At 42.9% G+C, this 13,226-nt stretch overlaps 1 protein-coding gene across 1 annotated transcript in view; it reads right to left on the bottom strand.

Moving 5' to 3' along the window:
• Positions 1 to 13,226, bottom strand: part of cfap44 (cilia and flagella associated protein 44) — a 42,634-nt gene that overhangs the window by 10,417 nt on the left and 18,991 nt on the right. Inside the window, exons 17-26 of the mRNA XM_030149770.1 lie at positions 11,687 to 11,954; positions 10,625 to 10,680; positions 10,338 to 10,500; positions 10,045 to 10,175; positions 8,208 to 8,407; positions 6,658 to 6,805; positions 2,251 to 2,407; positions 1,451 to 1,692; positions 690 to 942; positions 360 to 563 (exon numbers count right to left, since the gene is read on the bottom strand). Coding sequence (XP_030005630.1) covers positions 360 to 563; positions 690 to 942; positions 1,451 to 1,692; positions 2,251 to 2,407; positions 6,658 to 6,805; positions 8,208 to 8,407; positions 10,045 to 10,175; positions 10,338 to 10,500; positions 10,625 to 10,680; positions 11,687 to 11,954 — 1,822 coding nt within the window. The remainder of the gene's footprint in view (positions 1 to 359; positions 564 to 689; positions 943 to 1,450; positions 1,693 to 2,250; positions 2,408 to 6,657; positions 6,806 to 8,207; positions 8,408 to 10,044; positions 10,176 to 10,337; positions 10,501 to 10,624; positions 10,681 to 11,686; positions 11,955 to 13,226) is intronic.

The raw sequence follows: 13,226 nt of genomic DNA on the forward strand, positions 1-13,226 counted from the left end.
GAGAGGGAGAGAGAGAGACAGAGAGAAACAGAGAGAGAGACAGAGAGAGAAAAACAGAGAGAGAGAGAGACAGAGAGAGAGAAACAGAGAGAGAGAAAAAGAGAGAGAGAGAGAGAGACAGAGAGAGAGAGAAACAGAGAGAGAGAGAGAGAGAGACAGAGAGAGAAAAACAGAGAGAGAGAGAGAAAAACAGAGAGAGAGACAGAGAGAGAGGGAGAGAGAGACACTGTCCATCACCTGTCCGTCACCTGTCCATCACCTGTCACCTGTCTGTCACCTGGCCACGCCCCTCTGTTCTATTTTTGGTCTGTGACTGGTCGTTCCTGGCTGTTCTTTTCAGAGTTCATCTATAAACACACCTTGATGCTGCTCTCCTCCCTGACACGTTGGCTGAACCTCTGGTTCAGGTCGTCCTCGGTCTTCTGGAAGTCCTGGAGGACCAGCAGGTCCTGGTAGAGGGTCAGCTGATGGAGGTCGGCCCGCTTCAGCTCCAGGTCCAGGCGGAGCTTGTGGTCCAGCAGCAGCATCAGCTGGGCGTCGAACAGACTGACTGACGTTTCCATCTGAGGACCAAAAACACAGACTCAGCAGCAGCTTGGTGTGACAGACCGAGTCCCAGACTGGACCCAAGACCCCAGACCTGGTCCAAAAGATGGACCGAGTCACAGACTGGACCTAAGACCCCAGACCTGGTCCAGCAGATGGTCCTGTTCGTATTTCAGTCCCAGGTGGTTCTCCATCTGTAGCCCCGCCTCCAGCTCACTCAGCTCCACACCGTCCTCCACCACTGACTCCTCCCCCTCTGACTGACTCGTACTCTTCTCCTCCTCCTCCTCCTCCTCCTCCTCCTCTTCTTCCGTCCTTTCCTGTCCCTCCATCTCTTTGTCCAGATACTCCAACAAACTCGGACCTCCCTCCTGGTCCTGGTCCTGGTCTGAAGACCTGATGGTAAATAAAAGTGAATGTCCTGTGCTTTCATTTTATCAAACACTGCAAATGCTTTACATGTTTCAACTAAAATCACTTTTACTCATTTTTAAATTGAATTAGTTCATTGTCCTTTATAAACCATATGGACATAAATATTGGGACACATCATGTCTACAGCTGTCAGATGTCCTGTTCATGAGGATCTGAGATAAAAACATCAATATTTCCTAAAAGTTTAATGGTAGATTTTTCTTTCTCAGTCAGATGTGATGAAAGTAGATGGTTAGATGTGGAAGAAAATCATTATTTACAGTCAGAGCAGGAAAAATATGATAGACATTTAGAGGAAGAACATTTAAAATAAGAGTCATGGAAGAAAAACTCAATAAAGCTCAAGTCATAAAAAAAATAAAAAAAATTAAAAAAATAAAACAAAATAAACCTCGTAAAATGAACTAAACCTGAGGCCAAACTGAAGACACAGATGAAAGTAGAGCTGGCGTAAACGGCGCTGTCGTACCGTTTTCCACTCAGCTCTCGGTATCGCTGCAGCGTGCTCCGGTCGTAGTGAAGCCTCTTCTCTGGCGCCTCCTCTGGCAGCATGCGGGGTAGCTGGGGGGCGGGGTTCTGATCGTCAGCCGACAGACGCCGATGGACCCTCCGGAGCTGCCGAGCCTGCGCCCGGAGACGAGCCAGGAGGCGGAGCTTCGAGTCCCTCAAGGCCACAATCCGACAGTTCATGTCGGTCTGCGCCTCACGGACCTGGAACAACCAGAACCGGGACATGAGGGTTTACAGACCCAGCTGATCAGAGATGAATACAATGTCCTTTTATTTAGTTTTTTTATACAGGATTATATATGCACTATACTGTCAAAAGTATTGGGACATCTGCCTTTACACACACATGAACTTTAATGACCTCCCTTTCTAAATCTGTAAGGTTTAATACGCCGCCGCAGACAAAACTGACTAAAATGGTCATCAGTACAAAGGACAACGACCCAAACGATCCAAAAAATGAACAAATAAGAAACATGTTAAAAATAATGAGCGACATGACCAAAATAATCAGCTAAATAAAAAAAAAACATTATTTTACAACAAAGTGAACAAAAATAACAGAAAAGGAAAAATTTGTCAATGAATGAAAATAAAATGACTAAAATTATCAACAGAATGAATCAAAATGACTAAAATAATGGACAAAATTAATAAAAAAGAACAAAAACCCAAAAATGACCGAATGAGGGCCTGTCCCAGTCCTTTTGTCCACTCAGTGTATGGAACATGCCCGGCTCTCCGTGTTGTGCTCGGTACCTTTGCCTCCAGGTCCCTCATCTCCTCTGTCTTGGTCTGGACGTTCATCCTGCCCTGGCGTTTGGACACGGTGTCACGTCTGATGTCCTCCGTGGCTTCGAGGACGGCCTGAACGTCCAGCGGATCCTCGAAGTCGTCGTCCGGCTTCTCTGCGTAACTGAGACGCCACAGATCTGACCATCAGAGACTCAAACAGAGGCTGGAGACTGCACACACTGAACACCACTGAACCCACAACAGACCCAGCACTGCTTCTGCGGCACTTCCCAAATGAAACCGTCTTTCTATTTAACATTCATTCATTCGTTCATTCAATCATTTATTTATTTATTACCTTTTATTATTATAGAATCCTCTGTATTTTGCATTAGTTCAATAAAAATCATGTATTTTCCCATATTTAATTCACTGATCACATACACTGTAAAACAAAAACAAAAAACTAAGAAAACGGTATTATTCCAGCAGCAGGGGTGCCGAAAAAATACTGTTGAATAACGGAAAATAACCATCTCATAAAAATACGGTCATTTTCCATAATTAAAATACAGTTTTTTGTCCTAACTTTACATGAGATTTTGCATATTTTTTGTCTTTTTAATGTTTAATAAAGAATATTTACATGTATTAAAACAATCAAATTACCTATATATATATATATATATATATATATATATATATATATATATATATATATATATTTTTTTTTTTTTTTTTTTTTTTTTTTTAAATATATATATATATATTTTTTTTATATGAATAATTTTCAGTGAGACTCAGTTGTCCAATCCACAGATAAAAACTGTATTTGGACAGTTTATCAGTGCTTCTACATGTTATACATTCACAAAAATACATTTATTCAACATTTTTGTTGTGAAACCTCCTGTAATTCCTCCTACAACATGCCTGTTGGACCCTATTCCATCCAACCTCTTACAGTCTGTTGCCCCTACTATCACAGCACCAATCACACATGTGATTAATGCTTCACTGACTTCAGGAACATTTCCTACAGTATTTAAACAAGCGCAGGTAACACCACTACTCAAAAAACCTTCCCTCACCCCCACTCAAGTGGAGAATTATCGACCAGTCTCACTCCTCCCATACCTTTCTAAGATCATCGAAAGGGCTGTTTTCAAACAGGTCACAGAATTTCTCTCCCAAAATAACCTCCTTGACATCAACCAATCTGGCTTCAAAATCGGCCACTCCACTGAAACGGCTCTGTTGTCTGTGACAGAAGCCTTGAAAGAGGCTAGAGCAGCAGCCAAGTCTTCAGTACTCATTCTACTGGACTTATCAGCAGCATTTGACACTGTCAGTCATGATGTCCTGTTATCCATACTCTGGAACATGGGCATCACAGGCCACGCACACTCCTGGTTTCAATCTTACCTTACTGGTCGGTCCTTCAGTGTGTCCTGGCTAGGGCACACATCAGCAGTTCACCGCCTCACCACGGGGGTCCCCCAAGGCTCTGTGTTGGGCCCCCTCCTTTTTGCCATATACACCACCTCACTCGGTCAGATCATCCACTCACACGGCTTCTCATATCATTGCTATGCTGATGATACCCAGCTCTATCTGTCATTCCCACCTGATGACTCCACAGTCTCAGTGCGGATCTCAGATTGTCTCTCTGACATATCTGCATGGATGAAAGCCCATCACCTTCAGCTGAACCTGTCCAAAACTGAACTGCTGCTCTTCCCAGCTAAGCCAACCATACAGCAGGACATCTCCATCACTATTGACTCCATACCTCTGGCTCCTACCAGTGTAGTACGTAACTTGGGAGTCATGATTGATAATCAGTTGACCTTCACGGATCACGTTGCCTCTGTCACCCGATCATGCCGTTTCACTCTGTTCAACCTAAGAAAGATCAGGCCATACCTAACCGAACAGGCCACCCAGCTCCTGGTGCAGACTATGGTTATCTCCCGTCTTGACTACTGCAATGCTCTTCTAACGGGCCTCCCAGCTTGTGTTGTCAAACCACTACAGATGATCCAGAATGCAGCAGCGCGTCTGGTCTTCAATCAGCCTAAAAGGGCACATGTCACCCCCGTACTCATTGAGTTACACTGGCTACCCATAGCTGCCCGCATCAAATTCAAATCTTTAATCCTAGCCTACAAAATTCTCCGTGGGTCTGCTCCTGTCTACTTAGGTGCACTAATAAAAGCTTATGTCGCCCCACGACCACTCCGCTCGTCTGGGGAACGTAGTCTGGTGGTCCCCAGACCTTGTACAAGACAATCCAGGCTCTTTTCATGGGTCGTTCCACGTTGGTGGAACGCTCTACCAAGTGCTACAAGAACAGAGTCATCCCTGCCTATCTTCAAGAAGCTCCTGAAGACCCAGCTCTTCCGAGAGCACCTCCTGTCCTAGCACTTTCAAACATTCCATTTTAAATATTCTAATAAGGTTTTTCCCAGGATAACCACAGATTCTTTCACGATTATCTCTGGACCTGCTGCGGTGGTCCGGCCTCTTCCCTGCCCTCATCATCACCACTCACTTATCCTCAACCGCCTCCATGTGTCTCCCCCTACTCCCCCCTTCTCCCCCTCTCCCCCAGTCCCTATCTCTATCACTCTCTCTTTTTCCCCTTCTCTACTCTCTCTCTTTAACCCCAACTGGTCCAGGCAGACGGCCATCCTCCAGGAGTCTGGGTCTGCTCCAGGTTTCTGCTGTTAAAGGGAAGTTTTTCCTTCCACTGTCACCAGTCACAAGTGTTTGCTCCTGGAGGATTCTGTTGGGTTTCTGTAAATTGACTTAGAGTCTGGTTTTGACCAACTCTATATATAAAATGTCAAGGGATAACTTTTTTGTGATCTGGCGCTATATAAATAAAATTTGATTGATTGAGTGATTTAATTGGTTTTCCCCTGTAAGTCGCTTTGGAAAAAAGCGTCTGCCAAATGCGTAAACATAAACATAAACATAAACATAATTACACAAGATATTTGTCAATGAACAAACAAGTCTTGTTAAACTGACAGAACAAATACTTCTTTTATGGTTAATTGTCAGTAATTTTATCTTGTTTTATTTATTTATTTATTTATTTATTTTTTACAATATTAAACTTTAAATTAACAGATTTATCTCATTAATAGAAAAAGAAATATTTGTGAAATTACGATATATTTGCAAATGTATTTTAACTGTATTTTTCTGTGAAAAAAGAAAACATTTCTTTTAAAAAATGGAAATTTTATGGTTATTCACAGTTACAGTTTTTCGTGTTATTTTACATTTGATGTGTAAAATCACAGTCTATTTTGTCATTTCATTGAGATTTTCCTGTATCTTAAAATTACAGGAAAATCTGTAAAACAGTGAAACAGAGAAAAATGAGGAAAAAATTACTTTTCAGCAAATCTGTCATTAACTGAACATAAATCCAGTGTGTCCATCCACTGTCATTGATCCAACTCCATGGGTTTGACTGGAGAATCAATGTTGGAGAAGACGATGGTGTCAAACTCATTTTAGTTCAGTTCCACATTCAGTCTAATCTGATCTAAAGTGGGCCGGACCAGTAAAATAATATAAATGATAGGATAAGAACTTATAAATAATGTCAACTCCAAAGTTTTTTTCTCTGTTTTTGAGTGAAAAAAGTCAAATTCCATAATGAAAATGTTTACATCTACGAACCATACTTGAACATAACATGAACAAATATGAACCTAAAAATTCTTAAGAAAAATCAGTGCAATTTTAATAATATTACGCATTAGTTTATACATGTGCATCACAACGTACAGATCACAGCGGATCTACAAATACACAAAACGTTTAGTAACAGGCAGAATATTGGTACAATTCCACATACTTCTCTTGTGAAATTTCAGGTTCTCCACATTTTTTTGTAAAAGGCTAATATGTAAATATAAACATTTCTGTGTAATTTTACTTTTTTTTTTTCACTAAAACAAAGAGAAAAATTTGTAGCTCTCATTATTTATAGGTTATTCTGATAGTATTTTACTTGTTCTGACCCACTTGAGATTGAATTCACCTATGATTTTTACTTCCTTGATTGTTCATATCTTCAGTGTAATTTTTGCATTTCATAAATTCATCCTAGGGGCCAGATTGGACCCTTTGGCGGGTTCGGATTTGGGCCCCAGGCCGCATGTTTGACACCTGTGAATTAGAGGGAACAGCTTTTGTTTTCTGGTGGTAATGAAAATTAAGAAATTAATTTAACTTAATTATTAATCTTGACATAATGCAATTATGGAAGAATAGCAGGTGGTGGCTGTTAGAGAATGGTGCATGTTTGTACTGAAGAAACAGACCAAACTAATCAAATCAGGATACAAAGGGAAAACCCTGGTGTAAATGTGCTGTTGAACTGTGGTGTTTGTTCGGTGTCGCTCTTACAAACGCTTCCATTCCTGCTTCCTCTTCTCTATTTTGGCTCGGGCCTGTTGGGCTTTCTCTGCCGCCTTCTGAAGCCTCTCCACCTGCCGGTCGGCCAGCTTCACACCTGCAGGACCAGCCCCCACCAGGGGGCGCCACGCCGCCTCATCTGGACAACAAACGGATGTCAGGTCTATACAGCCTCTGCCCGCACCAACCAGTCAGCACGCAGCTCACAGCCACGCCCACCCACTGTTATAACTGTATGTAATGATGTTTTTCACAATGTCACAATTATTATTTTCATGTTTCATGCTGAACTGTTATTGTATATTAGAACATATCACTATTTTAGAGTTTATGTGTATTAGAGTTTTTATTAATGGTAGACCGATAGATTGTTTTTTTTCAATATCGCCCATCAGCCTTAATTTCTTTTTGAAAGCCGATATTTGATCAGTAGTAAAAATGTTCTAAGATATTTGATCAGGCCCCTCTGTGGGCAGCACTTGAAGATCAATAAATGTTCAAACAGTACTATGTGCATGTGTATTAATAATTTCATTTATGTTGCTGCATAAAAATCTTAATTATCTGAGTGTTTCAATTGCATTTTACGGTCAATGTGCTTCAAAAAAAACAAATTGGCCTTAAATATCGGCCTCAGAAATCAGCTGCAGATATCGGCCATCAGCTGACCAGATTTTGAAAAATCGGCATTGGCCTTAGAAAAACCCATATCAGTCAACCTCTGGCTTTTATTATTCTTTAGTTTTCTTCCTGCCTATGCCAGTTTTCCTCCTGAAATCGATAAACATACAGTTAGTTTTTGTTATATTTCAGTGCAGGTAGGATTCCTGCTGACACTGACTGGATCATCAGCATACATACTGATAGTTCTGTTGTCATGGTTACTCTGACTCATGTTTGTGTAGAGAATAAAGAGTAGTGGAGCCAACACACAGCCTTGTGGAACACCACTGTTTGTTCAGACTGTACCGTTGAGCCTTACTCTGTGTCCGAACGGGTGGATTCTGGGTTTTTAACCAACAACCAGAGTATGACTCAGATCAGATGTTGTTTCAGCTGAACTGTCAGGTTGGGTTGGACTAAATAAAAGCCTGGTGTGTGTCCCATTAAAATCTAGAGTTTGGTGTTGAATCGCAGATGGAAAAGTTTTTTTACCATTAGACTGGGTATTAAAAGTGGGTGGGGCTACCATGATACCGCCCATTAACTTTTGTATCACTTCTGTGAAGCCAAGAGTCTGTGTTTTGGCCACCTTGCATTTTTAGTGCCAAAAGTGATCATATTTGGACAAAAGGACAATGGGTAAAACACCAAACACTAGTTGACTGATATTGTGGAACTGTAAACGTCATCAGGCGGTGAAACAAAGTCATTTTACTGGATTTACTGGAACTTCTGGAGGTTCTAAGTTGTGGCAAATGAACTGTCAATCACACCCGTCAATCAGAGCAGACGTCACCGCCTCTGATCAATACACCAGTTACAAAAACGTCCACAAGTCAGAACCAGATTTGGACCAAACTATGAAAACACAACAGTACCTTCTTTGATGGTGTCGTCTTTTTCAGGGTCGGTTCTGGGTTTCCTGTGTTCCGCTGCAGCTGATTCGACGCCACCGCCGTCAGCGCTCACCACGCCCACGTGATGTAACGGCTGAGGCGGAGCCAGCACACGGTAGGTGGAGATTCTGTGGTCAGATCGGATGGCAGCCACGGTGACCACGCCCAGAGAGTCTTTAAACCTGCCCACAAACACACCCAGCCTTAAAGAGGTCGGTACCGGTTCAATAGTTTGTGTAGTTAAAGAGGTCGGTACCGGTTCAGTAGTTTGTGTAGTTAAAGAGGTCGGTACCGGTTCAGTAGTTTGTGTACCGGTCCAGTAGTTTGTGTAGTTAAAGAGGTCGGTACCGGTTCAGTAGTTTGTGTAGTTAAAGCGGTTGGTACCGGTTCAGTAGTTTGTGTAGTTAAAGAGGTCGGTACCGGTCCAGTAGTTTGTGTAGTTAAAGAGGTCGGTACCGGTTCAGTAGTTTGTGTAGTTAAAGCGGTTGGTACCGGTTCAGTAGTTTGTGTAGTTAAAGAGGTCGGTACCGGTTCAGTAGTTTGTGTAGTTAAAGCGGTTGGTACCGGTTCAGTAGTTTGTGTAGTTAAAGCGGTTGGTACCGGTTCAGTAGTTTGTGTAGTTAAAGCGGTTGGTACCGGTTCAATAGTTTGTGTAGTTAAAGAGGTCGGTACCGGTTCAGTAGTTTGTGTAGTTAAAGAGGTCGGTACCGGTTCAGTAGTTTGTGTACCGGTCCAGTAGTTTGTGTAGTTAAAGAGGTCGGTACCGGTTCAGTAGTTTGTGTAGTTAAAGCGGTTGGTACCGGTTCAGTAGTTTGTGTAGTTAAAGAGGTCGGTACCGGTTCAGTAGTTTGTGTAGTTAAAGAGGTCGGTACCGGTTCAGTAGTTTGTGTAGTTAAAGAGGTCGGTACCGGTTCAATAGTTTGTGTAGTTAAAGAGGTCGGTACCGGTCCAGTAGTTTGTGTAGTTAAAGAGGTCGGTACCGGTTCAGTAGTTTGTGTAGTTAAAGAGGTCGGTACCGGTTCAATAGTTTGTGTAGTTAAAGCGGTTGGTACCAGTCCAGTAGTTTGTGTAGTTAAAGAGGTCGGTACCGGTTCAGTAGTAAGAGGTCGGTACCGGTTCAGTAGTTTGTGTAGTTAAAGAGGTCGGTACCGGTTCAATAGTTTGTGTAGTTAAAGAGGTCGGTACCGGTTCAATAGTTTGTGTAGTTAAAGAGGTCGGTACCGGTTCAGTAGTTTGTGTAGTTAAAGAGGTCGGTACCGGTTCAATAGTTTGTGTAGTTAAAGCGGTCGGTACCAGTCCAGTAGTTTGTGTAGTTAAAGAGGTCGGTACCGGTTCAGTAGTTTGTGTAGTTAAAGAGGTCGGTACCGGTTCAGTAGTTTGTGTAGTTAAAGAGGTCGGTACCGGTTCAATAGTTTGTGTAGTTAAAGAGGTCGGTACCGGTTCAATAGTTTGTGTAGTTAAAGAGGTCGGTACCGGTTCAATAGTTTGTGTAGTTAAAGAGGTCGGTACCGGTTCAGTAGTTTGTGTAGTTAAAGAGGTCGGTACCGGTTCAATAGTTTGTGTAGTTAAAGAGGTCGGTACCGGTTCAGTAGTTTGTGTAGTTAAAGAGGTCGGTACCGGTTCAGTAGTTTGTGTAGTTAAAGAGGTCGGTACTGGTTCAGTAGTTTGTGTAGTTAAAGAGGTCGGTACCGGTTCAGTAGTTTGTGTAGTTAAAGAGGTCGGTACCGGTCCAGTAGTTTGTGTAGTTAAAGCAGTCGGTATTGGTCCAGTAGTTTGTGTGCGGTCTGTACCAGTCCAGTAGTTTGTGTGCGGTCGGTACCGGTCCAGTAGTTTGTTGCGTGCGGTGCTCCAGCGCTCCTCCTTCCAGGCCAGCTCCTTCTGGACCTCCTCCACCTTTTGGACCTTCTGCTGTTCCGCTTCTTCAGAAAAACGTGAATCCAGCACAAACTCCTTCAGTGACACAAACACACAAACACCAGGACATTAAAGGTCGGCTGTCTGTTCGGTTCAGGTCCGGTCTGAGGTAAAGGTCCGTCTTCAGTCCACTTTAACCTGAACCCGTTTGGACTTCCCCTTCATTCGTTGTGCTCACTCCTTTGTTTCCATGGTTACCTGTGGCGGCAGGCGGACGTGCTCCGGCAGCGTCTGGTTCCTGTCCTTCAGCTCTTTAAACTTCTTCCTCAGATCTTCCAGCCTCTTCCGCTTCGCCGCCTTCATCATGTCGGCCTCTCTGCGCAGACGGTCACTCTCCATCTTCTGCTTGGCCGTCTCGATGCTGGACACAGGTTGGACAGGTGTTGACGACACAAAGAGAAAAAGTCAGCTGGTGTCTATAAATAATTCAGTCATTTCCATCGGTGAATTAAAGGAGTAGATCAACAAATGGCCGCAGCGCTGACCTGTAGGCGGTCGGGTCCTGGATGTCCTGAGCCACGTCCTCATTCTCCAAATCAACCTGTGACAAACAACACACACTCAACAAAACATCACACACACATGGACTGGATGTGGAAAAGTCCTGCTCCAACACTGGGTCATATTATTATTATTATATTTGGTTGTAGGTCAAATGTGTCGGTGTGCATTTTGTACTCACTTGGTAGAAGGGTGTTAGTGTAGGAATTTAACACTGTTTACACTAGTCTCTTTTCCATTGATCCTCAAATTGCGTGAATATGACTTAAGCATAAAAATGTACCTGATGGAAAAAACAACAATTTCACCAAAACTCTCATTTTTCAATTAAAAGTTTTTGCGCTGGCAAGAGGTGGTTTTTCAGGAGTAGCGCAATGTGTATATCACGCAAAACTGCAATGGAAAGACCTTTTTTTGCAACTAGAGTCACGTGAATAAAAAAAAAAAGATCTTGACGGACGTTACAAGAGAAGAAGAGTTTTAAAAGAAACATGCTGCAGTATGTGTGGACACACCAGTACACTCAATCATTTAAGAATTTAGTACGAGATAGAGGGGTAATATATAATAATAATGAATATATCTGTAAATCAACATATTTATGTTCGTTGCCATGTTTATGGAATGACTTCTTGTGTCATCTCACAATAATAAATAAACAAATCATAGTATTTGTGATTTAATGGAAAAACAGACATTACGCCCTTCTGTTTTTTCATCATTTAGTAAATATCAGTAAAGTTTTGCACAGATGTCCAATGGAAAAGTGACTACTGTGATGATGTTAGTGGATGGACCAGAATTTTAAAAAATCATGCAAAAATGAACAGTCGAATTCTGACCTAAAACAAAATGTGAAAAATGATCTGACCTTTAATAACAGGAAGTGTAAAGTGTGTATAATATGCTCACCTGGATACTTAGTTTGACATCAATAATATGTGTGAAAATGATGATAGATCAGATGAAGCTAACACTTATCCTTCAGTTTCATGTCAAACTGAGCTGAAACCCTGCTGGTGTCTAACAGCAGATTCCACACTGACCCTGGGTGAAGGTACATGGGCCTTCGTCCTCTGCAGCTGCTCTGGAGGAAGGAGGCTGAAGGAGAAGATGTTGCCGTCATCTCCCGCCGTCAGCACAAACAGGTCGTCGTGGCTACAGCCGACATGTCGCAGGTGTCCGTAGTGGTTGTCGTGGATGCTGAGCGCCCAGTAGGCCTTCATGGATGTGAGGCCCACGTCTCCGTCCTCCAGAGGATAAACCCTGATGAAGCCTGAGTTCATCCCACAGAACAGCAGACGCCTGTTGGAACTGATTCACAAAACCCCGGGTATCAGGCCCATCGAACCCTGAAAGACGAACCCTCAACAAACCCTGAAAGACGAACCCTTAACAAACCCTGAAAGACGAACCCTTAACGAACCCTGAAAGACGAACCCTTAACGAACCCTGAAAGACGAACCCTTAACGAACCCTGAAAGACGAACCCTTAACAAACCCTGAAAGACGAACCCTTAACGAACCCTGAAAGACGAACCCTTAACGAACCCTGAAAGACGAACCCTTAACAAACCCTGAAAGACGAACCCTTAACAAACCCTGAAAGACGAACCCTTAACAAACCCTGAAAGACGAACCCTTAACGAACCCTGAAAGACGAACCCTTAACGAACCCTGAAAGACGAACCCTTAACAAACCCTGAAAGACGAACCCTCAACAAACCCTGAAAGACGAACCCTTAACGAACCCTGAAAGACGAACCCTTAACGAACCCTGAAAGACGAACCCTTAACAAACCCTGAAAGACGAACCCTTAACAAACCCTGAAAGACGAACCCTTAACGAACCCTGAAAGACGAACCCTTAACGAACCCTGAAAGACGAACCCTTAACGAACCCTGAAAGACGAACCCTTAACGAACCCTTAAAGACCCCGACGTCCACTGGCAACCAAAACCACCTACTGGTCTAAAAGGTTTAATACCAATAATATGCCCAGGGTATAATCTACCCACAGTGTTGGGAATAACGGCGTTAAAAATAGCAGCGTTACTAACGCCTTTATTGTTTTACAGTAACGGGTAATCTAATTAATTACTATTTGAAACATTACAACGCCGTTACTGGCAGTGAAATGTGGTGCGTTACAATGCACTGATGTCTAACTGCTGTTATCTGTCCTGGCTCACTCAGCCAGACACGAGAGATGTGACGTTCACGGACGAGTCGAGTCTTCTGAACGACTCTTTTCAGTGAATGATAAGAATTGACTCATTGTGAGCCGTTCATTAACGAGCCGTTCTTCTGTTCAAATTACCCACACTGCCTTCATGCTTCACCTGTGTGTCCATGAGTCTGAGCTGTCCACGCTGCCTTCCCCTGAACGACTAACATCTACGAGTCTGAGTTGTCCCAGCACACCCCATGCACTTGAACGCAGCTACGTGTACAGTTAATTTAGGAGAGGAGTTATCAGTGAGTCCGACTGACTGGACTGAAAACATTTACCACTGGATCAGGGAGGAGACTGAAAAAAGAGATGTGGGATTAACTGGAGGAGCATCTTCTTCCTATAAATGCAG

The sequence above is a fragment of the Sphaeramia orbicularis genome, chromosome 12, assembly GCF_902148855.1.
Source record: "Sphaeramia orbicularis chromosome 12, fSphaOr1.1, whole genome shotgun sequence".
Lineage (NCBI taxonomy): Eukaryota > Metazoa > Chordata > Actinopteri > Kurtiformes > Apogonidae > Sphaeramia > Sphaeramia orbicularis.